The sequence below is a fragment of the Arvicanthis niloticus genome, chromosome 6, assembly GCF_011762505.2.
Source record: "Arvicanthis niloticus isolate mArvNil1 chromosome 6, mArvNil1.pat.X, whole genome shotgun sequence".
Taxonomy (NCBI): Eukaryota; Metazoa; Chordata; class Mammalia; order Rodentia; family Muridae; genus Arvicanthis; species Arvicanthis niloticus.
Window position 1 is genome coordinate 90236669 of NC_047663.1, and position 27361 is coordinate 90264029.

Genomic DNA, 27361 nt, shown 5'->3' on the forward strand with positions numbered 1-27361 from the left:
TGGGTGGGACAGAGGATATTGCTGTGGGACTCTAGCTTACCATGTATTGCCTGGGTGCAGGGTGATGCCACCAGATCTGACACCGATGAGGATAAGACATCCACCCACCTAGAAGAAGATTTTGATAAGCTCAGAGATCTTCGAGCCACAGGTATGTGCTTAGATGGTATAGACCAGGGGTGCTCGACCTGTGGGTTTGCAACCCCTTTGGGGGTCACATATCAGACACTCTGCATATCAGATACTTACATTATAATTCATAACAGTAGCAAAATTATAGTTATGATATAGCGATGAAATAATTTTACGGGGTTTTTTTTTGGGGGGGGGTTACCACAACCTAAGAGGGTTGCAGCATTAGGAATATTGAGAACCATTGGGGTAGACTGAGGCAGGGTTCTGGCAGGTAGTTTCCTACTGCTGGGACCTCGGGAGGCTCAGACAGCCCCTTCACCTCTAGAGATGAAGATGTACTCACTGGCTGTGACCCCTAATGGGCACCTAGAGGGCCGAGGCAGCCTGCCGCCGCCTCTCATCACACACACAGCGGCTACGCCTATGCCTACCCCCAAGAGCTCCCCGCACCTGGATGTGGCCCATACTCTCCTGGACTCACGGCGTAGCAGCAGCGGCTCTGTGGACCCCCAACTGGGGGACCAGAAGTCTCTGGTAGGGACAAAACCCTAGCCCCTGAAATAAGGGAGGGTCCCTAAGATAGGGTCATTCTGTTCCTGGAAGCCAGGGTGTCTGTTCCTGTGAAATGAGCGTAGAGACATGAGAGAGGCATGGACGAGTGTTAGGATACCTTCTGCTTGCAGCAGTGTGAAATTACAGTAGAGATAAAAGCTGGCCAAGCACGGGGCACACCAGAGAAAAAGGTGGGAGTGGGGTCTGACAAAGACACTTAAAAGCAGCCTGGGAAACAGGCAAGCAGGCCAGGCTGAGAGGTCATGGGTAATAGAGGACCCGGCAGCTCACTTGTGTTCACACCCAGCGTACTCTCTGTGCAAAGAACAGCCATGCCTGGAGATGGCTTCTGAGACCCTGAGAAGGGCCAAGTGGGGGTGTGCGGAAGCAGTGGCCAAACAGCATGGGGGAGGGGAGCTTAGGGCCAGATCCAAAGGTTGGAATGAGGGGAAGCCAAAGGAGAGAAATTGTCTGGTGGATCAATCAGGAGTCCCAGGGCTGAACCACCTAGCACAGCTTGCTACAGTCACTTGCCAGGGGGGCCCTGCGAGATAAGACAGAGACAGGCCAGGGGGAGAGTACGCACAGCTTAGCTCCTATGAGACCCTGGAGGTAAGGATGAATCTGGAGACGAAGTGGTGTGGAAAGTTGCCTGGTTATGGGCTTTGGCAAATCCAGGAGCTGAGCAGTCAATGCTTTGCCAGCCCTGGCTGATTCTGGGCTTTTTCTCCAACCATGTCTGGCTGAGTCAGGTGTTACCTGAGAACAGGACATCAGTAGTAGCTTGCTAGGTGGGATGGCTGCGTGTGGCCAGGCATCCAGCAAGTATTTCACAGATGCCCAGGATGACAGTCTTATCTGGAGGAGGTCCTTCCCATCCCAGAAACTGGTTTATGTGGTGATCCTTAGGGCTGGGCCAGTCTGCTCACTCCCTGCCACCCCTCAGGCCAGCCTCCGCAGCTCCCCTTGCACCCCATGGGGCCCCAACAGTGCTGGGAGTAGCCGGCGCTCCAGTTGGAACAGCCTGGGCCGTGCACCCAGCCTTAAACGCCGCAGCCAGTGTGGGGAGCGCGAGTCCCTGCTCTCCGGTGAGGGGAAGGGCAGCACAGATGATGAGGCCGAGGACAGCAGACCAAGCACGGGGTCCCACCCAGGGGCCTCGCCTGAGCCCCGAGCCACGCCGCTGCGGCGCGCCGAGTCGTTGGACCACCGCAGCACGCTGGACTTGTGTCCCCCACGGCCTGCCGCCCTCCTGCCCACCAAGTTCCATGACTGCAACGGGCAGATGGTGGCCCTGCCCAGCGAGTTCTTTCTGCGCATTGACAGCCACAAGGAGGACGCAGCGGAGTTTGACGATGACATAGAGGATGTGAGTGGGTGAGACAAGGGGGCGTGGACTATACTCAGTCATTCCTGGCCCTGAGAGTGATGGGAGGAGGCAGCGTGCACTAGCCGGACCCACGGCTATCCATAACTGCTCCCGTCTCAGGGCAGCCTCTTCAAAACAGAATTTGAGGCAGGGATTCAGGGTTATCATTCATGGTGACTCAGAAGAGAAGGAAGCAGGCCAGCTAGGACAGGGGTCCAACTTCAAGTTTGTCCCAGGTTAGGAGCTTCCTGCAATCAGGGGCCAGGCCCCTCAGGGTCAGGAAGGTCAGGAACTGCCTCTGTGGTTGAAGAAGGGAGGTAGTCTCTACAAAAAGCAGCTCTTATTGGCCAGTCAGCCCTCACATTCCTGTGGCCTCCCTCCCAGCGGGGTCACCCTCCCATTGCTCAGGTGGAGAAGATGAGGTGGAGGGGGCCAGGAAGTGGCAGCAAAGACTGGCCTGAGATGGGGAGGTCAGGGTGGCTGTATGCTAGGAGGCAGCAGGGGGGAGGCTGTCGTGACCCAGAACCCATCTGTGTCCCCAGAGCTGCTGCTTCCGCCTGCACAAAGTGCTGGAACCCTATGCGCCCCAGTGGTGCCGCAGCCGGGAGTCCTGGGCCCTGTATCTCTTCCCGCCACAGAACAGGTGAGCTGTGGTAGACCCAGCAGCCACCTGCTGGGAGGGTAGAGTGATCCTGCCTTACCCAACCCATGTGGCCAAGCACTTCACCATAGGCAACATGAGTAGACAGAGTCTGCTCGGGGTCTTCTCACCTCGGCTGCCTCCGCAGGCTCCGCGTCTCCTGCCAGAAAGTCATCGCACACAAGATGTTTGACCATGTGGTTCTTGTCTTCATCTTCCTCAACTGTATCACCATTGCCCTGGAGAGACCAGACATTGACCCTGGCAGCACTGTGAGTCCCCGAAGGCAGGTGGCCCTCTGGGTGGGACAGGGTGAGGTGGACTTGGAGCTCCCACTGGTCTCTCCCTGCAGGAGCGGGCCTTCCTCAGCGTCTCCAACTACATCTTCACAGCAATCTTCGTGGTGGAGATGATGGTGAAGGTATTGATGCTCCCCTACCCCTTGAGTCCTACACTGCCCTGTCCTGGGACTCTCTGCCGAGCCTGTACATGACTGTCCCTCCCCCAGGTAGTAGCCTTGGGACTGCTGTGGGGTGAGCATGCCTACCTGCAGAGCAGCTGGAATGTGCTGGATGGGCTGCTTGTCCTGGTGTCCCTGGTTGACATCGTCGTGGCCATGGCCTCCGCTGGTGGTGCCAAGATCCTAGGCGTCCTGCGTGTGCTGCGCCTGCTGCGGACACTGAGGCCTCTGAGGTGGGGTGTAGGGGGCGGGGGCCGCTCATATACACCCAGGAAGGACCCAGAAGCCCACCCCCACCTCCGCCCAACCGTGTGGTTCTCTGGCCACACATTCACATCACCTTGGGGCCTTGCATGTACCATTGCTTCTGCCACCGGTCGCCCTCTTAGATGCGCCCAACGGCATATCCCCTCTGCCTGGGTGCAGGGTCATCAGCCGAGCTCCGGGCCTCAAGCTGGTTGTAGAGACTCTGATATCATCGCTCAGGCCCATTGGGAACATCGTCCTCATCTGCTGCGCCTTCTTCATTATCTTTGGCATCCTCGGGGTGCAGGTGTGTGGCCCTGGCTCAGCCAGGGTCTGCCCCACCCTGAGCCTCTGCTCCCCACTGGTGGGATGGGTCCTGTCCTCCCCGGTTGGGTAGTCAGCACATCTCATTTGGAATCCAAGAGGCCTGAGGTAGCAGGTCTGTGGGTCAGTGATTGTGCCAGGGGAGTAACAGCCCCTTCCGGTCAGCTTTTCAAGGGCAAATTCTACTACTGCGAGGGCACAGATACCAGGAATATCACCACCAAGGCCGAGTGCCATGCTGCCCACTACCGCTGGGTGAGACGCAAATACAACTTTGACAACCTGGGTCAGGTAGGTACAGGTGGTGTACAGTGTGGCCACAGAGGTGACCAGGTGTGCAGGGGGGCCATAGCTACCATCCTTAACCCTTCCAGTGACCCTTTCCCTGCCACACAGGCGCTGATGTCTCTGTTTGTGCTGTCATCCAAGGACGGCTGGGTAAACATCATGTACGACGGGCTGGACGCTGTGGGCATTGACCAGCAGGTGCGTGAGGCTGGGGCAGTACTCGTGGGTAACCTTGAGCAAATCCTGCATGTCTCTGAGACTGGAGCAAGTCACGTCAGAAACCTTCCCCAGAATTTCTGACTGCCACAGTGCAGCCGCTTCCTCTGGCCCTCCAGGCCAATTCCAGGGAGGGCTTCTGGGCAGGAAGAAGTATGGTGGGGGACCCACCATGTTCTTGTGTGCTGCAGCCCGTGCAGAACCACAACCCCTGGATGCTGCTCTACTTCATCTCCTTCCTGCTCATCGTCAGCTTCTTCGTGCTCAACATGTTTGTGGGCGTGGTGGTGGAGAACTTCCACAAGTGCAGGCAGCACCAGGAGGCTGAGGAGGCACGGCGCCGGGAGGAGAAACGCCTGCGGCGCCTGGAGAGGAGGCGCAGGAGTAAGGCGGCCCCCAAGGTGGAGGGTCGGTACCTGAACGCATGCTGTGTGGCACCCAGCACTGGGCCTGCAGCCCCCAGCCCAGATGCCTCTGCATGTGGCCACCTTGCATGGGGGCCAGGCCTTGGAAGAGGGGCCGACTGGAGTGAGCCGCTGGGGTGTCTGCTGTGACAGGATGCAGGGTACCCCACGAGGGCTCAGGAGGTAGATGGGATACTCAAGCCCCTCATGACTTGGAGAGAGATGGCAGTGGGCCCCAGCTTGGGAGCACGGAGGGCTTCCCACGCAGTGTCCCCACCACAACCGCTCAGACATGTCCTTGTTTTTCCAGGCACTTTCCCCAACCCAGGTACCTCCCTGCTCTGCATGCTCGGCCTGCTGCTACTGCTGCTGTTGCTGTTGCTGCAGTGGGAAGGACGGGTGTCATAGGCCTCCAGGGGCCACCTCAGGGTGGGGCATAAGTGCTAGGGTGCTGGGTGCCAGAGGGTGGGCAGAAGGTCAGTGGCTTGCCCTCTGTTGTCTGTGTCGCTGCCGCTGCCCCTGCCCCTGCTTGGCCCTCCTCATGGCTGGCATGTGCAGACGTCTGGCATGCCCAGGGATTAAGGTCCATCCTTGGTTCCCCAGGCCGCATGGCTGTGCCCTGGTGTCTCAGCGGGCTGTCAGGCTGTCAGCTCCCTGGCTGCTTGCACTGAGCTGAGTTTGCTAATAATGACTGCACGTCGGGCTGAGGAGCATGCGGGTCCAGGGTGGGTGGTTACCCATCAGACCCTGCTCTTCCAGACCCGGGCCTTCAGCCCCTGAGTGTGGTTGTAGGCTGAGGTGGGTTCTGGGGTGCAGGGTGGCTGAAACCCTCACCGATGGGACTCCCTTAACTACACTGAGGTCCCCTAAGAGGACTGCTGCAGGCACAACATTTAGTGTGGATAAACCCGTGGGGATGCGTGTGGGGAGACCTACCCCAGGTGGCCGCCTGTCCTGACATCTGCCTCAGGCTGGCTAGAGTGCACATCTCAGGCCCCAGGTGGTTACTAGAGGCCTCTTGGAGTCTGGGAGGAGCTAAGCCTGAAGGCCAGGGATGGCTTATATGTCATCTCTGTCCGATCGATCGATCGGAGCCTGCTGAGCTCAGACAGGGAGATGCCTAAACCCCAATGTTGATGAAAAGGATGGTCCCTCCCGCTCTCCAGACTAAGCCACAGAAGAGTAGAGTCTAGGCAGGCACTCCAGTAGGGAGGCTGGGATGGCTCATCCCACCCTGGACATCGTTGGAGGCCCCAGTCCTGCTCCCTGGGTACAGTGTACTCACAGAAAGCACGCCTTGACCAGAACAGGAAGATTCAAAAGAATCTTCCCTCCCCCAGCCTGGGGCTAGTCCCAGAGTCCACCCAGCCCAGCTGAGGTCCTGCCTGAGCCACTTCCACACACTTAGCATTACAAATTGAGGTCAGGACCTCTGTCTGGCAAAGGGGGGAGGGCACAGGCAATCCCTCAGCGTCCAGGTGGCTCAGCAGTTCCCCTCTTCCACAGAGGCCCAGCGCCGACCCTACTACGCAGACTATTCACACACACGCCGCTCCATCCATTCGCTGTGCACCAGCCACTACCTGGACCTCTTCATAACCTTCATCATCTGCCTCAACGTCATCACCATGTCCATGGAGCACTACAACCAGCCCAAGGTGGCCAGAGGCAGGGCTGGACTGGGAAGAGGGTCCCCAGCAGGGGTGGGAGGGGACACAGAGCTTGTGTTCCAACCCCAGACTGGGGGCTGAAACTCCCCAGGCCCTGCAGGTGTGGACACTGTTGTTTAGACACTGATGAGGGGCCAGCCAGAGACCTGGAGCCTGAGGACCATTGTCCTTTTCATGACCCTCCGGGTATTTCCAGAAGGGCTTCCCTCGGCACCCCTCAGGGAGTGCGGGCTCACTACAGCAGAGCCTTTTGCTGGAGTATACACTTGGCCTTTGGAACATGCCATCTCTCTGTCAGGGATGAGGACAGGGAACATCCTGATCCCTTTTGCCTAAGGTCCTCAGCCTGCTTACAGGGTCATCAGGTGATGACCTCAGGCATGGCACAGGTATCATGGAGTCGGCACTCAGGGAGCAAGGAGATAGGGCAGCTAGGAGTCACACGGCACCTCAGCCAGCCCCTCCTCTCTCCTCAGTCTCTGGACGAGGCCCTCAAGTACTGCAACTACGTCTTCACCATTGTCTTCGTCTTTGAGGCTGCACTGAAGCTGGTGGCCTTTGGGTTCCGAAGGTTCTTCAAGGACAGGTGTGTAGTCTCGGAAGTGGGCAGGTTGGGGCCACAGGTGTCCTGGAACAGGCTGCAGGTGGTAGGGAGAAGGCTCTTTGCCCTTGGGGTGAGCTTTAGCTGAGCGGCAGCTACTCGAAGCCGTGGCCACACCACACTAAGCTTCCTCCATGGCTGGCCAGGTGGAACCAGCTGGACTTGGCCATTGTCCTCCTGTCCATCATGGGCATTGCGCTGGAGGAGATTGAGATGAACGCTGCCCTTCCCATCAATCCCACCATCATCCGCATCATGCGCGTGCTTCGTATCGCCCGTGGTAGGTGGCCTCTGTGCGCCCTGTCCAGGGTCTACCTAGGTTGTCGGCAGGCCCCAGACCTGGTAGGATGGGCTACAGACAGGCTCCATCCTCAGCAGATGCCCAAGGATGTCTGCAGCCAGAGGGGGACCTTGGTCTGTAGCCAGAAAGCAAAGGGAGTGGTGTATAGGATGCCCGGGCTCTTGGGTCAGCTTGGCCCTGCTGACCTTTGCCTTCCTGCCCTAGTGCTGAAGCTACTGAAGATGGCCACAGGCATGCGTGCCCTGCTGGATACTGTAGTTCAAGCTCTGCCTCAGGTAGGTTGGGGTCCAGCACCCCTGAAGGCCACCATAAGCCTTCAGGGGACAGACTTCAGGGAGGATTTGGCACATGTCCCTTGCTTGCTTGCTTGCTCTGTCCTGAGGCCAGGGTCATGCCCAACTGTTTGGCTCAGCTGATCTGGAAGAGGTCGGAGATGGCACCCCGCCTGGGCCTCGGGCTCTGGGCAAGAGCATTAGTGACGGGTGCCTGCCCAGCTGGTGCACGTGGGAGGTAAGGGCCCACAGTCAGGCCAGCAGGGTCCCAGGTGAGCTTACCAACAGACAAGAGGTCTCCGGCGGTGGCTTTGAGTCAATGTAGACCAGTCTCCTGACTTTCTGTACCTTCAGCCCTGCCCGGGACCTTCCTATCCCTGGACTGCGGGATACACCTGCAGTGTTGCGTTCCATCTGTACCAGGCGGGGACACACTGGAAGACATTCCCACACTCTCCACAGCCCATCCTGCCGCCTGGCCACCCCTGCACCTGTACCCGTGTCCTCCAGCTGACAGGCCACAAACTCAGCATGTTCCTCTTCACCCGGCTCCCACTCATTCAGCCCACTGCCATCTCTGTCTACCGTGACCCCTTATACGAGTTTGCCCACTCTCCAGTCCTCTGGACTGCCTGTGTCCACCTTGCCTGATACATGCTGACCTAAGCAGCATTTTGAGCCCCGTCTGAGTGACTTTGCGCCATGTTTACTGCCCATGGGGTTGGTGAGGGAGGCCCGGGTAGTGCCCTGAATAAGAGCCGGAGCAGATTCAGGGGTATGGTGTGTGCAGGTGCTGGGGCTGGCAGATGCTCGTGGGTGGTTGTACGAGATCCCTGCTAGTTCTCCTGTCCACTGAGCACCAGCCTAGTGTGGGGACTCTTAAGACTGAGGTAGCCTCTGCATGGGGTAGGCATGATCCCTGAGTGGGACCCTCTAAGCCTTGGGGATCAGCCAGAGAGCAATTGGAAGAACAGAGTCTGCCCTGAGAACCATGGAGGGGCAGAGGCTGGTTTGCAGAGGGATGCTGGGCCAGAATGGAGATCTCTGAGGATGGATGACGCTCCAGGAAGGCCGCGGGCCTTAAGTGCAGCTAGACCCTCTTCCCAGGGCTGGGAGCGTCGGGGCAGGGCGGAGCAGGCTAGCACAGGCCTGATGGTGTTCTGCTTCTCTCTTGTGTAGGTAGGGAACCTTGGTCTTCTTTTCATGCTCCTGTTTTTTATCTATGCTGCCCTGGGAGTGGAGCTGTTTGGGAGGCTAGGTGAGTGTGGCCACTCTGGGCCTCCCCCAAAAGGGGAATGCCCAACCCCAGGAACATGGCTCTTGTGTCTGCCCTACCCCACATCCCCACAGGTTGATGGAGAATGCAGGGTACTGGCCTAGACCAGGTAGACCACAAACTTCTTAGTGTGTTCTCGGACTGCCTGTTCACATTCGCGACACCAGCCCAACGCTGAGAGTGGGTACACATCCTCACACCTGTGTACACAGACCTGTCCACTTAGGGACACATTCCCCTATCTATGATGCACATGTCCACACTCAAGCCAGCCGGCCAGGCAGGGCCACATCCCAGGGTGAATGTGTCCCTTGAAAAACATGCACACGCTAGCACATACCCGTGCCTCACCCTGAACATTGTCCCAGGAGATGCCAGCAAATAACTATGAGGATCTTCTGGGGCCTTCGTGTGCCCTAGATGGCCAGAGGACATGCCCATGCTCTCCTGTTGTTTGCCTGCCTAGACAGCTGAGTCCAGGCATGGCCCCCACCCAATCATTACACACAGTCACAACAAATACTTATGAATCCTTCCTTCCCTGCCTCTAAGTCCCCCAAGACAAGTCTAGTATCTCAGCTTGGCAGCCAGGCCACCTTGTACCCCAGGGAACCCCATTGCTTGGTATCTACCATCCACGAACGGAGAGGCCAGGCCTAGGGCTTGAGGTTGCTTAGGAGCTCAGACAGTGCTGTCTGCTGAGGACAGGTCAATGTAGAACAGAGGCCTAGGCCCCAAATACCTCAGTCAGAGTTCCAAGGCTGGGTAGAAGGGAGAGTCCAGCCAGTGCTTGGCCACCAGGATGCCAGAGACCAACAGCAGGAAGAGGCTTGGCAAGAAGAGGCCAGCCAGGAGGGGAGCCAGGAAGGCCCTGGCATTCCTGAGCCCTCTGCTTCTGGGACGTGGTGGTGGATCCAGTTTACATAGGCAGTAACCCGAGCATAGATGCCAACATGCGATGTGTGTGCCGACCCTGTCCCAGTCCCACGGGGTTGGGAGTGCTCTGAATGGAGGGACCTCTTCCTTGCAGAATGCAGTGAGGATAACCCCTGTGAGGGCCTGAGCAGGCACGCGACCTTCACCAACTTTGGCATGGCCTTCCTCACGTTGTTCCGAGTGTCCACTGGGGACAACTGGAATGGGATCATGAAGGTAACTGTGAGGCTGCTCCTCCCCCCATCCCTTCCCTGGCTCTGAGAGGGAAGACAGAGCCGTGACCCCGCTGCCCGCCCTAGGATACTCTGCGTGAGTGTACCCGTGAGGACAAGCACTGCCTGAGCTACCTGCCGGCGCTCTCACCTGTCTACTTTGTCACCTTCGTGCTGGTCGCCCAGTTCGTGCTGGTCAATGTGGTGGTGGCGGTACTCATGAAGCATCTGGAGGAGAGCAACAAGGAGGCCCGCGAGGATGCGGAGATGGATGCCGAGATCGAGCTGGAGATGGCACAGGGGCCCACAGCCCAGCCTCTGTCTACAGCACAGGTAAGGCTTCTTAGGCCTCTCGGGTTGTCCCAGGGTTTCTGGGGTGGGGGTGCTCCTGGGCTGAAAAGCAGCCTCCCTCACCATAGGAAAGCCAAGGTACCCAGCCAGACACCCCGAACCTCCTGGTTGTGCGCAAAGTATCTGTGTCCAGGATGCTGTCGCTGCCCAATGACAGCTACATGTTCCGGCCGGTAGCTCCCGCGGCTGCCCCACATTCCCACCCACTGCAGGAAGTGGAGATGGAGACCTACACAGGTAGCATCTCTTGGAGTATGGACCCTGGTGGGGACAGCCGGGAAATGGGACTAGGCAGGGAGGGTGGGCAGATGAGAAATTGGGCAGTGTGGTAGGGAGGGTGGGAGGCAAAGATGGGGGCTACAGGCCTCAGGCCACAAGGTTCAGATGCATCCCTGCCCCAGGCCCGGTCACCTCTGCTCACTCGCCACCCCTGGAGCCCCGAGCCTCCTTCCAGGTCCCATCAGCTGCATCCTCCCCAGCCAGGGTCAACAACCCCCTTTGTGCCCTTTCACCCCGGAGTACACCCCGTTCTCTGAGCCTCTCACGGATACTCTGCAGACAGGTAAGGGGAGCCTTCATCTCACAGGCCTGGGGTGTTGGGGTGGGGCGCTCCACGGGGCACCTTTTCCCCAATCAAAGGGTTAGCATGCCTAAGCCCCGAGATGCTACAGGCATCCTTGGCCTTGGAGTTTTCCATCTCTGCTTAGTGAGTCTCTGGTCCTCAACCAGGTGGCTCAGCATAATCTATCAAGGCCAGCTGTGGTAGCTTATCCCCTCATGGGACTCAAGTCCCCTTCTTAGGCAGAAATCTCAAGCCCCAAAGTGTCTAATGTGCCTGCACCACCCAGCCTGGTCCATAGACTCTGCCTGACCTCCACTGTCAGCTCCCACTGCCTGGCACAGGAGCCTCCGACAACATGGAAGCTCTTGGGAACTTCCTGCCCTTGGGGTACCAAGTTGGGCTGTGGGGCTCAAGAGTGAAGAGGTGACCTGGGCCCTTTAAGCTTCCCTGGACCCTGGAAGACTATCTTTAGGAGCTCAACCTCCAGGCTTCTCCGTTTGCCTGTAGTGTTTGCCTGTAATGTAGCAGATTCATCCTCTGATGTCTCATAGGTCAGTGGGTCAAAGTCTGGGGTGTTCACATCAACAGCTCCCAGTCCCACCTAGTCCCGAGCCACCCTGGAGTATTGGCAACCCTGACCCTCCCAGGGCCCAGATGGGAAAGCAGGAGCCTGCCTGTGGGTGCTAGACAGGGCCTTTGACTTGGATCCCTGTGCCATTTCAGGAGGCCATGCACTCCGAGTCCCTGGAAGGGCAGGTTGATGACACTGGGGAAGACAGCATCTCAGACCACACAGAACCTGCTGAGAATATTTCCATGAGCCAGGCATCAATGGGTGCTCTGCGGTCCCCTCCGTGCTCCCCACGACCTGCCAGTGTCCGTACCCGCAAGCACACTTTTGGGCAGCGCTGCATCTCCAGCCACCCTCCCACCCTGGGAGGGGACGATGCTGAAGCAGCAGACCCAGCAGACGAGGAGGTCAGCCACATCACCAGCTCAGCCCACCCCTGGCCGGCTACAGAGCCCCATAGCCCAGAGGCCTCCCCAACAGCCTCTCCTACGAAAGGCACAGTGGGCAGTGGGCGGGACCCACGCAGGTTCTGCAGTGTAGATGCTCAGAGCTTCCTGGACAAACCAGGTCGGCCAGATGGACAGCGGTGGTCCTCGGTGGAACTGGATAATGGAGACAGCCACCTAGAGTCTGGAGAAGCGAGGGGCCGGGCTGCAGAGCTCGAGCCGGCTCTTGGGGCGCGAAGGAAGAAGAAGATGAGTCCTCCCTGCATCTCCATTGAACCTCCGACTGAGGAGGAGGGCTCTACCCGGCCCCCTGCAACTGAAGGAGGCAACACTACCCTGAGGCGCCGAACCCCGTCCTGTGAGGCTGCCCTCCACAGGGACTGCCTAGAGTCTTCAGAGGGCCCAGGCACTGGAGGTGACCCTGTAGCCAAGGGCGAGCGCTGGGGTCAAGCCTCTTGCCGGGCAGAGCATCTGACTGTCCCCAACTTTGCCTTTGAGCCTCTGGACATGGGTGGACCTGGTGGAGACTCTTTTTTGGACAGTGACCAAAGTGTGACTCCAGAACCCAGAGTTTCCTCTTTGGGGGCTATAGTGCCTCTAATACTAGAAACTGAACTTTGTACGCCCTCTGGTGACCCCCCAGAGAAGGAGCAAGGACTGTACCTCACTGTGCCCCAGACCCCCTTGAAGAAACCAGGGTCTCCCCCAGCCACTCCTGCCCCAGATGACAGTGGAGATGAGCCTGTGTAGATTGGGCTGTGTGTCCACAGGGCTTTGGCATTGAGGTTGTTGGCTCCCTGCAGGGTGGTAGCCCCAGTCAGGGCCATGAGTGGACCCTGGCTTAGGCCCCACTAAGGCAGAGGGACTGGGAGATACAGTCCCGGGAGAGGCAGCAGACATTCCGTCTCTGCACCATGACACAGGAGCAGCCTCGGGCCCCACGAGCATCCCTCGTGGTGATTCAGGTTTGGGTTTTCCTGAGTTTTAGCCACCACCAGAAGTTGTACCAGGACCAGGTCATCAGTCTCAGCAGGAGAGGCTGTGTCCTGGGGAGGACCAGAAATTCCTCATGGGCAGGAAGACACCACAGCTCCACCCGTGTGACACACAGGTTTCCGATAGGGAGTACACGCTTGAGCCCCTTGTGCCCTGGTGGGCAGACATTGGGTCCCACAGCCACCACACCCAGTATCACCTTCGTTCACAGTCTTATTCCTGTCCACACTCAGCACCCTTCCCTCTCACAGCACCCCTCCCCCATTTCATCCTCTTAGATGGTCTAGAAACTTTGCAATGACCCTGGGAAGGGCCACATCACCAAGGAATACTGGCCCATGCAATAAGAGGTCACAGTCCCAACTGAGTGGGGCTTCCCCTCCATCCCAGGCTGTTGGGCTTAGCATTCATTTGACACCCATTTGCTTTATGTCATCCGTTCTACAAATTCAGGTTAAATGTTGCAATAATCCGATGCAGAAAACTTGGCTTCCTAAGTCAAAGCTAAGGGGAGGGGAGGGGCAAAGCAAAGCTGAATAAACACTAACTTATTTAAGAAAGACACTTGGGTTGCGACACCTCTGTCAGAGCTCTGAGGCTGGGTGGGAGGGAGAGCCCAGCCAGTGCTTGGCCACCAGGACTCCAGAGACCAGCAGCAGGAAGAGGCTTGGCAAGAAGAGGCCAGCCAGGAGGGGAGCCCAGGAAGGCCCTGGCATTCCTGAGCCGCCTGCTTCCGGGACGTGGTGGTGGATCCAGTTTACATAGGCAGTAACCCGAGCATAGACTCCAGGGCGGTCAGGACGGCCACAGCCCTCACCCCAGCTGACAACGCCGGCCTGCTGCCAGGTCCCAGCCACCTGGCAGACTAGTGGCCCTCCAGAGTCATCCTGCAGGACAAAAGGTCAGAACAAGGATGGGATTCTAAGGACTTGGTGGTTCTCACCATACTTCATGGTATACCATTCCTCCGTGTTCCCAGCCAGCTTACCTGGCAGGCATCCCCAGGACCCTGGGCACATAGCATGTCTGGCAGAATGAGGCTGCCATTGGGGCTGTTGTAAGCCTGGCTGCAGGTCTCTACATCCACCACAGAGACTTTGGCCTCCTGAAGGTTGTATGGGGGCTTCAGAGGCTCTGAGAAAAAGGAAGGTTCAAGGAGGAAGTTGAGTGAGCAGCCTTATACTGCTGAGAGTGAACACAGGGCAGGCACATCCCTTGTGATTAACCTCTACCATGCTTGCTTTGTCACCACCAGTCTGGGTCAGACATGGATCTTGGTGGAGGCCAATATGTGGTTGGCCTTTAGGAGGGACAGGTGTGGCCACTAGGGGCAAGTGGTGGCACCAGTGGCTCTTGCTCCTCCCCAGATAGCCCCCTTACCTTCCCTTATCCCCATGGGGGAGGATTTCAGAAGGGACTCCTTACCTCCCTCCCGTGTATAGCCCCAGCCTGTCACCCAGCACTGCATCCCAGGGTAGAAGTCAGCTGAGGCTTCTGGGAGGCACACAGGCTGGACCTGGCTGGAAAGGGCCACCGGGCTAGCCAGCTGCACCAGGGCAATGTCCCCACTGGACCCTGGTGGTCCTGGGGAGCTAGAGTACATGATGATCCGCTTTACAGTGGAGAAATGGGGAGACAGTGTGATCCTCAGCTCTCCCAAGTGCACCTGGTAATCAGATGAGTTCACAGACCTGGAAGGCAGGGAGAGATGTGAGTGTCCCCCTCCAACAATGACCACCACTAACAGGACTCACTGCCCACCCCTGCCAATGTCCCATCTGTCCTCAGTACTAGGCACAGAAACAGCCCTGTGTGCATGAAGCCTGAACCTAGCAGTGCCTCACACTTAAGGGCCCAAGGACAGCAGTCTGCAATCCTGCCACCTCTGGCTGGAAGGTGTCTGGCACCCTGGGGACAAGAAACCCTTCTAAAATCAGGAAAGGCAGTTTCAGAAATGCGGAAGACTAATGGAAGGGCTTTGGGCTAACTAGGTTTAGGATACTTCCTGATACAAGCTAGATGAGCGGCCAGCATCACACTCATGCCCAATGGAGGTTGCATTCTCCTCCCATGGCAGATGTGAGAGCACGGGCCCCACCCCCACCGGGGCTGCACACTGCCACTTCAGGTGGGTGGACCTTAATGTAGTTTTCTCTATTGAAGAGGGAACCTTGGACTCGGGTGAGTCATGGGCTAAGCAAGGTCCTGTTTGCTGTCCTGTTTGTCTGTTTGTCTGCCCATAAACCCAGGCAGTCAGGCTTCATGAGGTAACTCACCCAGAGAAGCAGTGAGCTGCTGTGAGCACCCATTCTGGACTGAGCAGGGACCCTCCGCACACATGCACCTTCTGCAGACGGAGGCTAGCCTGCCATGGCCACGTGCCAGCTGAGGCAGCATGCCCTCCCACGATTCGACTTCCTGCGTGTGAAACCTGGGGCTGGCCACACCCTGATCCAGATGAGGCACTGTTGGCTAGGGAATCCAGAGACTGGCATTCTGCTCAATGCCCTTTCTCTAGGAGCCCTCCATGACTCTCATCTTGGGGAATCTACAAATGTCTCTGCTCCCCATCTGTTGGCCTCTCTCCAGAAGCATAGTGGGTGTAAGCCCTAAAACAGTAGTTTTCAACCTTCCTAACGCTGGGACCCTTTAATACAGTTCCTTGTGTTGTGGCAACCCCCAATTATAAAATTATTTATGTTGCTACTTCATAACTGTATCTTTGCTATTATGAATCATAATATAAATATCTGATATGCAAATGATGTTAGGGGACCCTTGTCAAAGGGTTTGACATCCTGCAAGGGGTCATGACCCACAGGTTGCTCTAGAAGCAGTAAGTTCATGGATCTTGGCATCTGAACACTGCCCCAAAGGACACAGCAGGCCCCTTAGATAGCTCAGTGGAGCTGGGCAAGCGGCTTGCTTCCTGGAATTAAAAGCATGAGGAAGGGCTGAGGTGATGGGAGCTAGGAAGGCCCAGGAGGCTGGGGGTGGAGGGATGCCCTCCTAGTGAGAATGGGGTTTCCTTTTTGGAAGGATGTTTGGAACTAGATAGATGTGATATCATAAAACACTGGAAATGTGTTAAATGTCACCAAATGCTACACTGTATTGTGGGTAAATCTGATGTAAATTTCACCTCAACTTTTTTTTCTCATGAAAATCTAGAGATCACCCACAGGGGAGGGCTTCCCTCTTCATCTGTACAGCAGAATGAAGCTGGAAATTGGGGCCACACTGATAAAAAGAAATGGAAAAGATCACATATCCCTCCCACCCAAAACACCAGGTAAGTCCTGAGGAGGTCTAATGAGATGCCTGAGTCTTTTTCTCAAGGCCAACATCAGCAGAAGAAAGGACGAACCATGAGGACCAGCAGGCTGCACAGGAGAGTTGAAAGTAACTCTCGAAGATACAAACGGGGCAGAGGTGCAGCTTCCCAGGTGAAGCTGGCCTGTGCCCCATCAGCCACGATAGCAAAGATGCCTGTGGCAAGTAAGTGCATAGCCTCCCTGGGCTAGGTCACTCTCTCCCACCATAGGCACTGCCCCTCTAGGGTCTGCCTGCCAGGACTGGTCTCTAATCCTGAAATATCTGTTGGAGACCTACCTGACTGTAGAGTTTTGTGGGCGATACCTGAAGGATGGAGACAGAAGGATTAGGGGAGCTGTCCATGGGATTGACTCTGGTCCTGTGGGCCTAGGCACTACCCCCCTGCAAGGTCCCAAGGTACCCCTAAGGAAGATGTTCTCATCCTGAGCAGCTAAAGCTAGGATCTAGCTAGGTAGGTGGGGCCCAGCTGGGTGGGCGTGGCCTGGCCAGCTGCCCTCCCTCCCCATCCTAGGGTAGGGTGGGACTAGCCATAAACAACAGCTGGATGGCAGTGAGTGTTGGGCCAGTCTCAGCCCCTCACAACCTCTAGGTCCTCCTTGAGGTGGCTTCTACCAGGATCTGGTCCTGTAGGTGTCCCCACACATACACCCAAGCCTTTGTCTCCAACAATAATGGCCAAGATACCCAGCTGAGGAGCCCAAACAAAGCAGGGGCCCACCATGAAGTACTTGGCTTTTGCTCACTGAAGCCCAAACTTCAAGGTACCCAGATCCGTCTTACCTGGCTCCCAGAATTCTCAGAGCTCCAGACCAGAGTGGAAAATAAGGTAAATGCAGGAAACTGTCCAGAGAGGAAGCAGGCCCACTCCCACCCCAAGGGAGGATGTAAATACAGTGCCACACCGACCCCAAGCCAGATCACTCACCAGGAACAGTCAGAAGCAGTAGGAAGCCACAGTAGGGGCCCAGAGCCATGGTGTCTTCCCAAAGCAGAGGCAGGACCACCCTGTCCCCCTGGCCAGCCCTCAGCCTGCCAGTATGGGGTTGGGTAGGGTTGGCCTCACACCTGCTGCAGGGCAGGAGGGAGGAGGATACAGACTCCTCTCCTGATCCTGTTACACATCACAGGGAGGGGCTGTTCAACTTCACTTGTCTCACATGAAGGCTACACCCAGCCTTGGCAGCAAGGAGCAAGTATGGTGACACAGAATATAGCAGGGACAGAATGGGAACTAGCTGTCCACACCACAGCCCAAGCTTCTCTTCTCCATGTGTAGAGAGGAGGCACCACAGCCTCTGTTCCTACAACGTATGCATCTCCCAGTCTCCAGATGCTCAGCCTCCAAGGCTCCCATAGGAGGACCAGCCCTCTTTGAGGACATACAGTCCTCTGTGTCCCTGTTCTCACATCTAGCCCTGAGTCTCCTAACTCTACCTCAGATACAGTCAGATCTGGCTGCCTGCATAGGGCTTCTGGCCCGTCTGGAGCATACCCATCTGCTGGCCATGGGTGTGGCCAGAGCCAGGAACTTTTCTCAGCTCCAAATCGCAGACCCAGGATTGAAGGGTCCCACTGACACTTTCAAGGTCAAGAATCCCCTCTTAGATGAGGGGAAACTCTCAGTAGAGAGTTGCTCATTGCTTCTTCAGGATGTGACAAAACAGGGTAATTTTTGCCTACTTCCTGACCACCTGCCCCCAGCACAAGGGTACATGTGAAATGTTTGACTTAGTGACAGACAAATACACTATCAACCCACCCTGTGACTGGCCTCCCTTAGGTAGCTGTACACCTGAGAGGAGACTGTTGGGAACATGGGACCTGCCTGCCAATTCATCCCAACGTATGGCAGGCAGTGGAGGGAAGGGGTCCATGTGTTCTTACATATCATCCCAATCAACCCAAGAGCCTGATGTCACTGGGGTTTTTATGGAATCAGACACCCCCTAACCGGAGTCTTGACTTTCTGAACTCTCTCTGGGTCCCCATAGAAGAGAACTTCAGGACCTTATCTGTTCCACCTCCTTCTACTTTTGGTATTAGCAGACCCAATTGCATGCACACACATACACATACACACACATGCACGCACTCACGCATGCACACCCATGTGTGCGCACGCCTACATACACCCTGTTACCTGGCTCCCCTGCAGAGCCCTCAACACTCTCATGCCAGGTTAGCTACCCAGACTAAAACTGCATCAATGCGTGGCAGGAGTGGATTCTCATTTACACCTGACAGAAAAGCAAGGACAAGGGCAACCCGGCCCTGGAAACATCACACACACACACACACACACACACACACACACACACACACACACCAAAGAGGGGGGCACTGCCAGAGTCTCCTGTAACTCAGACCCCCAAGGAGAGCCAAAGCTTAGGGCTACATCTACCAAAGTAGCCTGCTCGCCTGGGTACTGGCCTCTGGCTGAGACAGTGGGTTTGGGTGTTGCCCACTGAAAGCTCTCACCTGAGCCTGGCCCCTATAGTCCATGCAGAGATGAAACCAATGACTGCTTTTATCTGTCACTTGACAGCTGGGCTGGGCTGGGCTGAGCTGAGCTGAGCTTCTCACTGGGGCTCCTAGTCCTTCCCCCACTCTGCATCCTCCCATCCTCCTCCCTACCCATCTTCACTAAAGGATGGCTGAATACCCTTATCAGAGCATCTCCCACCATCAGTAGCCACAGTGACCCTGATAGTGAGATGGATGGGCTGGAGGGAGCGGGGACTGAATTCCTTTCCCTTTTATTTTTGTGATGGATGGGTCTGTTATGTTTGACATTAAAAAGAAAACTAAGGAACTCAAGAGATGGTTCAGCACTTAAGAGTGTGATACACACACACACAGAGAGACACACAGACACACACACAGAGAGATGACACCTAGCACTGGGTGAGACAACTGACCTAATTTCCCATCAAGGATGAGGGCTCTATCCAAGAAAGGGAAAGATCAGCACTCAGCAGTAACTGTAAAATGCAGATGTCACCCTCATCAGATGTTAACTCCAACCCAGAATGGCTGAAAGAAGACAGGGGACAAGGAGGCAGCATTGCTGCAGTATGATTATGGAACATAGGTGACAGTCCAGCAAACAGGGAATGGGCACCCCAATGTCCATTCATGGGCCAACAGCTCCCTTAAGCAGAAAGTTCCATATATAGGCCTGTGTGTGTACAGGAAGAGCCATGGACACCCAAGGGCCAAGAGGCTCAAATGAGAATATCTGAGGCAAAGTCCACTGCAGCAGCCAGATGTGCCACTGCAGGAACTTATTTTTGATCTTCATGGTCTTGGGATGGTGCCTCACATATCCCAGACTGGCCTCAAACTCAATACACAGATGAGGATGACCTTGAACTCTTGGAGAAAAGTTTTCGCGTACTTTAATGAGCCACAGAAGAGAGGGAGCCACACAGTATAGCTATGTGTGGCGGGAGGCAGAGGACACAGGAGTGGCCAGGGACTCAAGGTGGAACAGGGTGGGGGCTCAGAGAGACACCCAGAAGACAGGGGCAACGGAGGACAAGGAAGGCAAGGGTTCCACCTAGGCAGGAAGCATTGAGTTAAAGACAGTGGGACCTGGTTCTTCTCTGACCCTGGATGGGTTTCAGGAATGCTCGGGGATATAGCGGTGGATCCAGTCCAAGTAATAAGTCACCCGAGTGTAGATGCCAGGCTTGTTGGGCTGTGCGCACCCCTCACCCCAGCTGACCACTCCTGCTTGCAGCCAGGTACCCTTCACTTTGCAGACCAGCGGACCCCCTGAGTCACCCTGAGGAAGACAAGGGTCAGTATACCATATGGAGACCAGATGGGGTGGGGTGCAGGGGGGGACTCAAGACATACCTGGCAGGAGTCTTTCCTGGTATTTCCAGCACACAGCATGCCATCATGGACAATGGGAAAATCATCTCCTGTGTAGAGGCCAGTGTGGTACTTCCGATCACACAGCCCATTTTCCACAATGGGGACCTTCACTTGCTTCAACGGATAAGGTGGCGGGAGAGGCTCTGGGGTGAGAGAAGTGCAGCCTTTTGAGGAAGTTCATTAGTAACCATCTCTGGCCAGCCATTGGAATCCCTGCCCACCCTCCAATGTTGGAGTTGGATGAAACTTAGACCCTGCCTAACTGGTATCTATCCTTGCCGCATACCGTCATTATCAATGTCACCCCAGCCTGTCACCCAGCACGATGTCCCTGCAGGGAAGGTCTCCAAGGCAGGGGGCAGGGATATGGGGTGGATATGGGTGGAGACATTCACAGGGTCCTCAAGCTCCAGTAGGGCAATGTCTGCCCCACCCACGGCTGTGTAATAGTGGGGGTGCACAACAATCCGGTTCACAGGCAGTAGCTGGTCCCCGTAGTATAGATACTGTTCACGAAGCTGCACTCGGAAGAGCTCTGGGCTCTTGATGTGCCTAGAAGAGTACAGTCCTGCTTAGAAGGCTCCAGCCTGGATGGGAACATCCTCAGGAACACTGGGGACAGTAGGAATAATCTTGACCCCATCCCACCATGCCAGTCCCAGGGAGACTCACGGTCCCACACAGTGTGCTGCAGTGAGCACCCACTGTGGGTGGATGAGGGAGCCGCCGCAGAAATGCATCCAGAAGTTGGATTTAAATCTCAGACTGACCTGCCAGGGCCACTTACTCTCAGGAGCCTCATGGCCTCCCACGATGCCCGCTCGCTCCTTGGCTGGGCCTGGAGAAAGACAAGAAAGAACCTCAGTGCCCTGCCTTGCCCCTCCTGAATTGGAGCTATCTTTGGGAGCCTCCAAACTCCCCCATTCCTGTGGCCTGTGAAGGTCAGGGAGAGAGGCGGGGAGAGCTCAAGACAACTCACGAGGGGCCGCATACACCAGACTAGCCAGGAGGGACAGTGCCAGCAGCAGCAGCTTCAGCATCTGGAAGCAGTGAGGAGCACAGTCTGAGTCTAGCTGGGAGACAGGGCTGGACTGGGGTTGGCAGAATATCAAGTCCAGAATGAAACCAGGGCCCCACAAGATGGAGGGCAGGTTCCCAGGAGTCTTGATGCACCAGGTTACTAAAGTCACAAGCTTGCCTACTCCGCTTCAGAGTGACAGACAGACACCAGGGACTCTGGGAAAGGACTTTACCTTGGCTGTCTCTGCTCCTCTCTCCTTGGCCTGCTGTCCTCTGCCTTTTTATTTTTCCAGACCAGAGTGCATGAGAGGAGGGCACAGTACCCACCAATCCAACACAAAGGAAATGATGATTTAGATCAAAGAGCTTCGTGTAACATATGGCCCCACCACCCAGATGTCCTTCTCATGCTCATGGGTCACAAGGCTGAGTGCACAACCAGAGGACCAGACACACACACACACACACACACACACACACACACACACACACACACTGCATGGAGTCTTGATATTTATTTATGGAAGGCAGAGTTCAGAGATCCAACTGCTCTGGGTCTAAGACAGGAGAGTCAGGCAGAGGGTGGACGGGAGGCAGGACAGTGGTCATCCTCAGCTCTCCCTACGAAGGTATCTTCTGAGGGGAGGCTGGTAGCCTCTTCTCAGATTTGCCCCCTCTCTGTGTCTTGCCCCTCAGCTGGTGAAATGCCCACTCAAAGGCTCAGCTTATCAGATGTCCAATAAGCAGCCCTCCACATCAGGAGACCTGGACAGATGTGGCCCCGAGATCACGCCGTTACTCTGTTCGGGATGCTACTCTGCTCTGGCTCCATGGACAGAGCACTGCATACTGAGAATACGTCTCAGGTGAGTACTCCCCATCACTGAGCTGGTGCTCCTTCCAACTGTTGAGATGGGGAATCCTGTCTCAGGGATATAGGGGAGGTCTCAAAAAGACTCCTGGCTCACTGTCACCCTAGCATGACATGTTGACACACTGACACATTTCCCAAGAATGAGACAGGACAGGAGATTATGGTGTCTGTGAGCCACCCCAAAAGGAGCAAAGAGGCAAAACGGGTAACGGTTCATCTTACGTCCTCCGAGTCCTCCGAGTTGGGCTCAGCTTTCCACTGGAGAGGATCACATGAGGCCCCTTGTCAAAGTAGCAATCAGCTGATTTTGGCGGAGATCGGCACCAAGTGTCCTGGTACGATGGGCCCTGCTGACCTATCAGGCGAAGCTCTACAGATAAATCATACAGTGTGACCTCCAGGCCATATCTGCCCAGGTCTCCTGATGGGGGGGGGGAGACTGCTTATCAGACATCTAATGAACAGCCTTTCATAGAGCGTTTCATCAGCTAAGGGGCAACACACACAGAGGGGGGCAACCTGAAAAGAAGCTACCAGCCTTTCCTCATAAGACACCACTCCAGGACCAGGGATGATCACTGTCCTGCCTCCCCATCCACCCTACTGCCTCTGTCCTGTAGGTCAGGGATCTACAGTCTCCTCCTCAAGAGTCCATCACCAGCTTGGTGCCCACTGACACTTCCTGGGTTTCTCTGAGGACCGCCCTACTCTGCTCTCTATACACTTCAGGGACTTACTCATCTGGACTCCTTGGGCAACTCAAAGCAGCTCACTCTCAAACAAGATTCCCCCACCATTCTCAAACAAAGCTGACAAGACAGAATGCAGGGCTCCAAAGACGGCAGAGAGATGTCCTAAAAACACACAGAAGTCTTCAACCGTTAAGAGCCCAGGGGGATTAGGGCCTGCATGCACCATTGAATCAGGGGCTGTGGATCCTAATACTCCCAAGAGTACTGCTTGGTTCGGACCCAAGATAAGCCAAACCAGTAAGGAAGGTGAAAGTGGTGGTCCATGCATGTAATCCTGGAAGAGGGCTGAGACCTGGACTACACAGAAAAATCCTGGCTCCAAACAAATTTCCAAAAGAGCAAAGCTTTCTCAGCATGGCAGATTCTGAGAGAATGTGTTACCAGGGTCTCTGCTACCCTGGAATCTGACAAGAAAATTCTGCCCCAGAAAGAATATGGTAAGAGGACACAATCTAGTTCCGCATCAAGAAAGTTCTGGAAATGAACAGATCTTTAAATGTGAACTTTCAAAACATAACTGAAAATAATTGATGGTTTGAAGAAACCACACAACCAAGAAGATGTATAATCCTTACAGCTAGTGCTAGGAAATGGTATTGACTTCCAAGTTTACTTCCCAATTATTATGGAAATATGAGTGTAGGCTGCTTTTGTATGTTGCAGTCTTGCTAAATGTGGGCATCCCTGCATTTGCAGAACCCTGAAGCTTTCTGCAAAGCCTGGTTTGATCCTCATGAAGCTTCTGCAAAGCCTGGTTTGATCCTCATGCCACAGTTCTTGATGTCTCCAGCAGAGGGCATCCCAGACCAGGGAGCAGGCTATGACCAGGCCTCTGGGCCAGCTGCCCAGGTGCAATGCTAATAGGGACTCCCCTAAGCCACTTGCCTCTTAGATGGTGACATTGAACCTGGCTATGGTAGGTACCTCCAGGGGCTGTGATAGAAACCCCTAGAAGTGAGCTTAGCATAAACTGAGTTAACCAGGATAGGTAGACCCTCTATATGAGACTGGCTGATAATCTCACTCTGAGCCTCAGTTTCCCCTATGGAGAGAGAAGGCAGGGCTACGCAGAGACTGAGCCAGAATCAGGGCTGCTGAAGACCTAGGCCAACCTGGTGCATGACCTTTGCCCTCTTCTTTGCCTGGAGGATGGGTAAGGAGGCAGTGTAGACCAGCAGCCTGAGATAAAAAGGAAGTAAACCTGAGTGACCCTTTGGGAGAGAATGTAACCAAGAGCTTACAGGTTTCATTGTAACCATGGAAACACAGGTGTGGGGTGTGGGTGTGTGAGCATAAATGCACACATGGGGGTGTGTTGTAGAGTGCTCTCCTACAGCACGACAACTATCATCTTCATCAGAACAGATGCTGTCTGTTGATTTCTTCATAGAAAAAAGGGGAGAAGCCAGATAGTGGTGGCCAGACAGGTGATCCCAGCACTTGAAAGGCAGAGGCAGGTGGATCTCTGTGAGTTCCAGGATAGCCAGGGGTACACAGAGAAACCCTGTCTCAAAAAAATAAAACAAAAGGAAGAAGAGGAGGAGGAAGGGGAGGAGGAAGAAGAGGAGGAAGAGGAAGATGAAGAGGAGGAGGAAGGGGAAGAGGAAGAAGAGGAGGAGGAGGAAGAGGAGGAGGAAGAAGAGGGGGAGGAAGAGGAGGAGGAGGAGGAGGAGGAGGAAAAAGAAGAGGAGGAGGAAGAGGAGGAAGAAGAAGAGGAGGAAGAGGAGGAAGAAGAAGAGGAGGAAGAAGAAGAGGAGGAAGAGGAGAAAGAAGAAGAGGAGGAAGAGGAGGAGGAGGAAGAGGAAAAAGAAGAGGAGGAGGAAGAGGAGGAAGAAGAAGAGGAGGAAGAGGAGGAAGAAGAAGAGGAGGAAGAGGGGGAGGAAGAAGAGGGGGAGGAAGAAGAAGAAGAGGAAGAGGAAGAGGAGGAGGAAAAAGAGGAATAGGAGGAGGAGGAGGAGGAGGAAGAGGAGGAGGAGGAGGAGGAGGAGGAGGAGGAGGAGGAGGAGGAGGAGGAGGAGGAGAAAGGGATGTCGAGGGTCATTAGATGGCATACAGTCATGCCCTAAATATACACAATCTCATAGGCTGGGGAGGTACAAGTGTTACAGAGTATGGGAGGTTAAGTGGGGGGAGGAGGAATCTTTGTCCGTGTTGAGGTGAGACTGTTAGATGGTACAATTGCTTTGGGGTTACCCACCCTCCTATAAGTAACCCCTTATCATTGTTCTGTAAATCCAAGAAACACTTTGTTCCTTGTCAGGCTGCCTGTCTGCCACCACTGGCATGCCTGAGCACCACCAGCGAGCCACTCAGGGGAGGCAGAACACAGTCCATAATAGGGGCCCCAGTCCAGGTTTCCCTGAGTGAGGAACAGTGTAGTCTGAGAGGGATACTGTGATGCCCAACATCCTGTGTACCCAGACAATGCTGTGTACCACTGGGAATTGGAAACGAGTTGGGCGGGGGAGGTCCTCTCGTCCTCTCAGGGTATCTATGCACCAAGCAGGGAGGGGATAGCTGAGCCCAGGACTGGAGTGGAATCCAGTTTGATCAAGTGAGTGCCAAGAGTACCAAGGAGTTTGAAGAGAAAAGGCCTTTTGGGGGAGATTTAGGCAGGGCTCTTTGCAATGAAGGCCTCCTCCCCACCACCACCCTGTGGTCATCCTTGATGAAGGAGATGGTCCTTGCTTGTCTAAACTGTTTTATTTGGTAGTGGATATAAATGCATGCACCTTAATCTGGGTAAATCAGGAATTATTACCTTTTGTGGGAAGGAATGTCCAGGAAGGGAAGCTCGCTCATTGGCTGAACACTCGAGGCCTATTTAGGTATCATTAGCATAGAGAACGCCAAGTTTTTATGCTATGTGACTGATTGTCATGGTCCTCTCAGTGGGAGGTCGTGGTTACTTGTTCCAGATCAGGTAGTTTGGCAGAGAACTGGCTCCATGCCCGTCATTCTCAACTCTGAGATTCCCCAGTTTTTGAGCCTGCTTATCCTTACCAGTTCTTCTGTCTGGTGACACAGTCTATTTGCCCCACGGTTTCCCAAGTTTGACTTTAGAGTCATACCTTGATTTTGTCATCAGTGCTTTTATAAGGAGGGGGATGGTGTTTGTTTAAATTTCCACAGAGAAAGAGTTCACTTGACAGTATGTGTGCCCATGTGATCTGCATAAGCACATGCGTGTGTCTGAGTCTGTACACACATGTGTGTGTAATCCCTAACTTTGTCCCCTGAGAAGGGACAAAGGTGCAGACACTCTGAGAGCTATGTACAGCACCCATCCCCAGATGGGGGCTCCTAGACGTCATTTGCTGGTGGAAGGATTCTGAATCAAAGGAAGTGCATAGGACCCTGAAATTATTTTCCATAATTAGAAAATGTAAAAGAGATGGAGCAGGAGTCTAAAGACAGAAGCCAGCTTTCGGGAGGCCCCAGAGTCCCCGTCAGAACCTCACATAGCAAATAGGAACCGAGGAAAAGAAAGACGTGGAGATTCATTGACCAAAATAGAAGACTGTGAGTCAATGCAGTCACAGATAAGTGAGTCGGAGATTAAAATTCTGTTAAGAAATCAGATAAAGTTTCACTGTCAGTCCTCCATTCATGGCTAAGTGCATGGTGGTGAGGGGGACAGAGGAACATCTCTGGGAAGGCTGGGGGCCTCTTATCAAGCACCAAGCACCAGAAAGTGATGTGGCAGGCATTTGATAAGACACCACTAGGTCTGAGTCACATCTGTGGTGGTGTCATGAGATGTCTGACTTCAGCCTAATTGTGAGAAATACCAGACAGGCCTGCTTGGGTGTAATTTTACAAAATGCAATCCTCAGAAACATTAGGCTCAGAAAAGCCCAGAAAAGGGATTGAATAGTCCAGACGTCCACTTCAGACTAATGAACATCAAAGAGAGACCAAGTATGCCTGGGATTCTAGTCTGGCTCCTTCTCCCACTGAGGTGATAGGTGGGTGCCAAACAATGCCTGGGAATCCTTGGTGACAGTGTCTTTAGATATGTCCTGACTTGGGGGCTGTAGGATAGCACCATAAAAAAAGCATTTCCCTTTTTAAAAAAGAAAGAAAACAGGAGAGGTCAGTGGCAATCTGCAGTGCTCACACAGGCCAAACTTTTAAGTGGTCCAGAAACAAAATTCTTTAAAACAGACAAATGGCTTCCCTGGAAATTTCTGTATAAAATTGTGTGTGTGTGTGTGTGTGTGTGTGTGTGTGTGTGTTTATGCGTGTGCAAGTGCACATGTACATGTCTACATATATGTGTCATTCCTCAAGTGCTGTGTGCTGCCCACTTCTCTGTCTCTCTGTCTCTCTCTTTCTCTCTGTCCCTCCTCCTCCTCTTCTTCCTCCTCCTTCTTTTTCTTCTTCTTCTTTTCTTTTTTCCTTTTCTTGTTTGTTTTTGAGACCAGCCCTCCCACTGGACCAGAACTCACCAAGTAGGCTAGGTCTCCAGCAAGCTTATATCCATATCTGTGCGCGCACACACACACACACACACACACACACACACACCCCACAATACATGTATGGAGGCCACAGAACAATAAGCAGGAGTTGGTTCTCTCCTTCTACCATGTAGGTCCCAAGGCTCAACTCAGGTGGTCAGGTTTAGTGGCAAGTGCCTTTATACACTGAACTATCTTTTTTAATG

At 54.7% G+C, this 27361-nt stretch overlaps 3 protein-coding genes across 9 annotated transcripts in view; 1 reads left to right on the plus strand and 2 right to left on the minus strand.

Annotated features, from left to right (window-relative positions):
• The window catches only part of Cacna1h (calcium voltage-gated channel subunit alpha1 H), a 59279-nt gene extending 45889 nt beyond the window's left edge, over positions 1–13390 (plus strand). For 4 of the 6 annotated variants that reach the window (XM_076937136.1, XM_076937137.1, XM_076937140.1 and 1 more), the window contains exons 15-36: positions 61–151; positions 461–669; positions 1634–2056; positions 2599–2699; positions 2845–2968; positions 3049–3117; positions 3205–3389; positions 3583–3709; positions 3892–4017; positions 4123–4212; positions 4422–4614; positions 4945–4962; positions 6141–6292; positions 6781–6890; positions 7052–7185; positions 7411–7481; positions 8658–8736; positions 9785–9906; positions 9990–10235; positions 10322–10490; positions 10655–10815; positions 11539–13390. In XM_076937136.1, coding sequence (XP_076793251.1) covers positions 61–151; positions 461–669; positions 1634–2056; positions 2599–2699; positions 2845–2968; positions 3049–3117; positions 3205–3389; positions 3583–3709; positions 3892–4017; positions 4123–4212; positions 4422–4614; positions 4945–4962; positions 6141–6292; positions 6781–6890; positions 7052–7185; positions 7411–7481; positions 8658–8736; positions 9785–9906; positions 9990–10235; positions 10322–10490; positions 10655–10815; positions 11539–12582 — 4044 coding nt within the window. In that variant the 3' untranslated portion in view covers positions 12583–13390. The remainder of the gene's footprint in view (positions 1–60; positions 152–460; positions 670–1633; positions 2057–2598; positions 2700–2844; positions 2969–3048; positions 3118–3204; positions 3390–3582; positions 3710–3891; positions 4018–4122; positions 4213–4421; positions 4615–4944; positions 4963–6140; positions 6293–6780; positions 6891–7051; positions 7186–7410; positions 7482–8657; positions 8737–9784; positions 9907–9989; positions 10236–10321; positions 10491–10654; positions 10816–11538) is intronic. The other 2 variants (XM_076937138.1, XM_034505081.2) reach the window with 2 other exon arrangements.
• Positions 13391–13412: 22 nt separating this feature from the next.
• Positions 13413–17211, minus strand: Tpsg1 (tryptase gamma 1). Of its 2 annotated transcripts, XM_034505663.2 has the most exons (6): positions 17090–17211; positions 16441–16467; positions 15105–15276; positions 14254–14519; positions 13817–13962; positions 13413–13715 (listed from the first exon to the last, which is right to left on the minus strand). In XM_034505663.2, exons 1-6 carry the CDS (start codon positions 17136–17138, stop codon positions 13413–13415), a joined length of 963 nt encoding a protein of 320 aa, XP_034361554.1. In that variant the 5' UTR covers positions 17139–17211. The 2 variants fall into 2 exon arrangements, with proteins under 2 accessions (XP_034361554.1, XP_076793256.1); XM_076937141.1 differs by lacking the exon at positions 15105–15276 and having other exon boundaries at positions 17090–17161.
• Positions 17212–19642: 2431 nt separating this feature from the next.
• On the minus strand, positions 19643–21469 carry LOC117711500 (tryptase beta-2). Its single transcript, XM_034507209.2, has 6 exons — positions 21300–21469; positions 21026–21086; positions 20719–20884; positions 20333–20598; positions 20026–20189; positions 19643–19951 (listed from the first exon to the last, which is right to left on the minus strand). Exons 2-6 carry the CDS (start codon positions 21084–21086, stop codon positions 19787–19789), a joined length of 822 nt encoding a protein of 273 aa, XP_034363100.1. The 5' UTR covers positions 21300–21469; the 3' UTR covers positions 19643–19786.
• Between the last annotated feature and the right edge of the window lie 5892 nt (positions 21470–27361).

Excerpts from the sequence above, each read along its gene's own strand:
- Tpsg1 (XM_034505663.2), bottom strand. The coding sequence starts at position 17,138 with ATGGCTCTGGGCCCCTACTGTGGCTTCCTACTGCTTCTGACTGTTCCT. Across the intron at positions 15,277-16,440 it reads CCACAAAACTCTACAGTCAG|GGTGTGGCCAGCCCCAGGTT; the intron begins GTAGGTCTCCAA and ends CATCTGGATCAG. Across the intron at positions 13,963-14,253 it reads GGGCTATACACGGGAGGGAG|AGCCTCTGAAGCCCCCATAC; the intron begins GTAAGGAGTCCC and ends CCTTTTTCTCAG.
- LOC117711500 (XM_034507209.2), bottom strand. The coding sequence starts at position 21,086 with ATGCTGAAGCTGCTGCTGCTGGCACTGTCCCTCCTGGCTAGTCTGGTG. Across the intron at positions 20,885-21,025 it reads TCTGGTGTATGCGGCCCCTC|GCCCAGCCAAGGAGCGAGCG; the intron begins GTGAGTTGTCTT and ends GTCTTTCTCCAG. Across the intron at positions 20,599-20,718 it reads GCAGCACACTGTGTGGGACC|GCACATCAAGAGCCCAGAGC; the intron begins GTGAGTCTCCCT and ends GTACTCTTCTAG.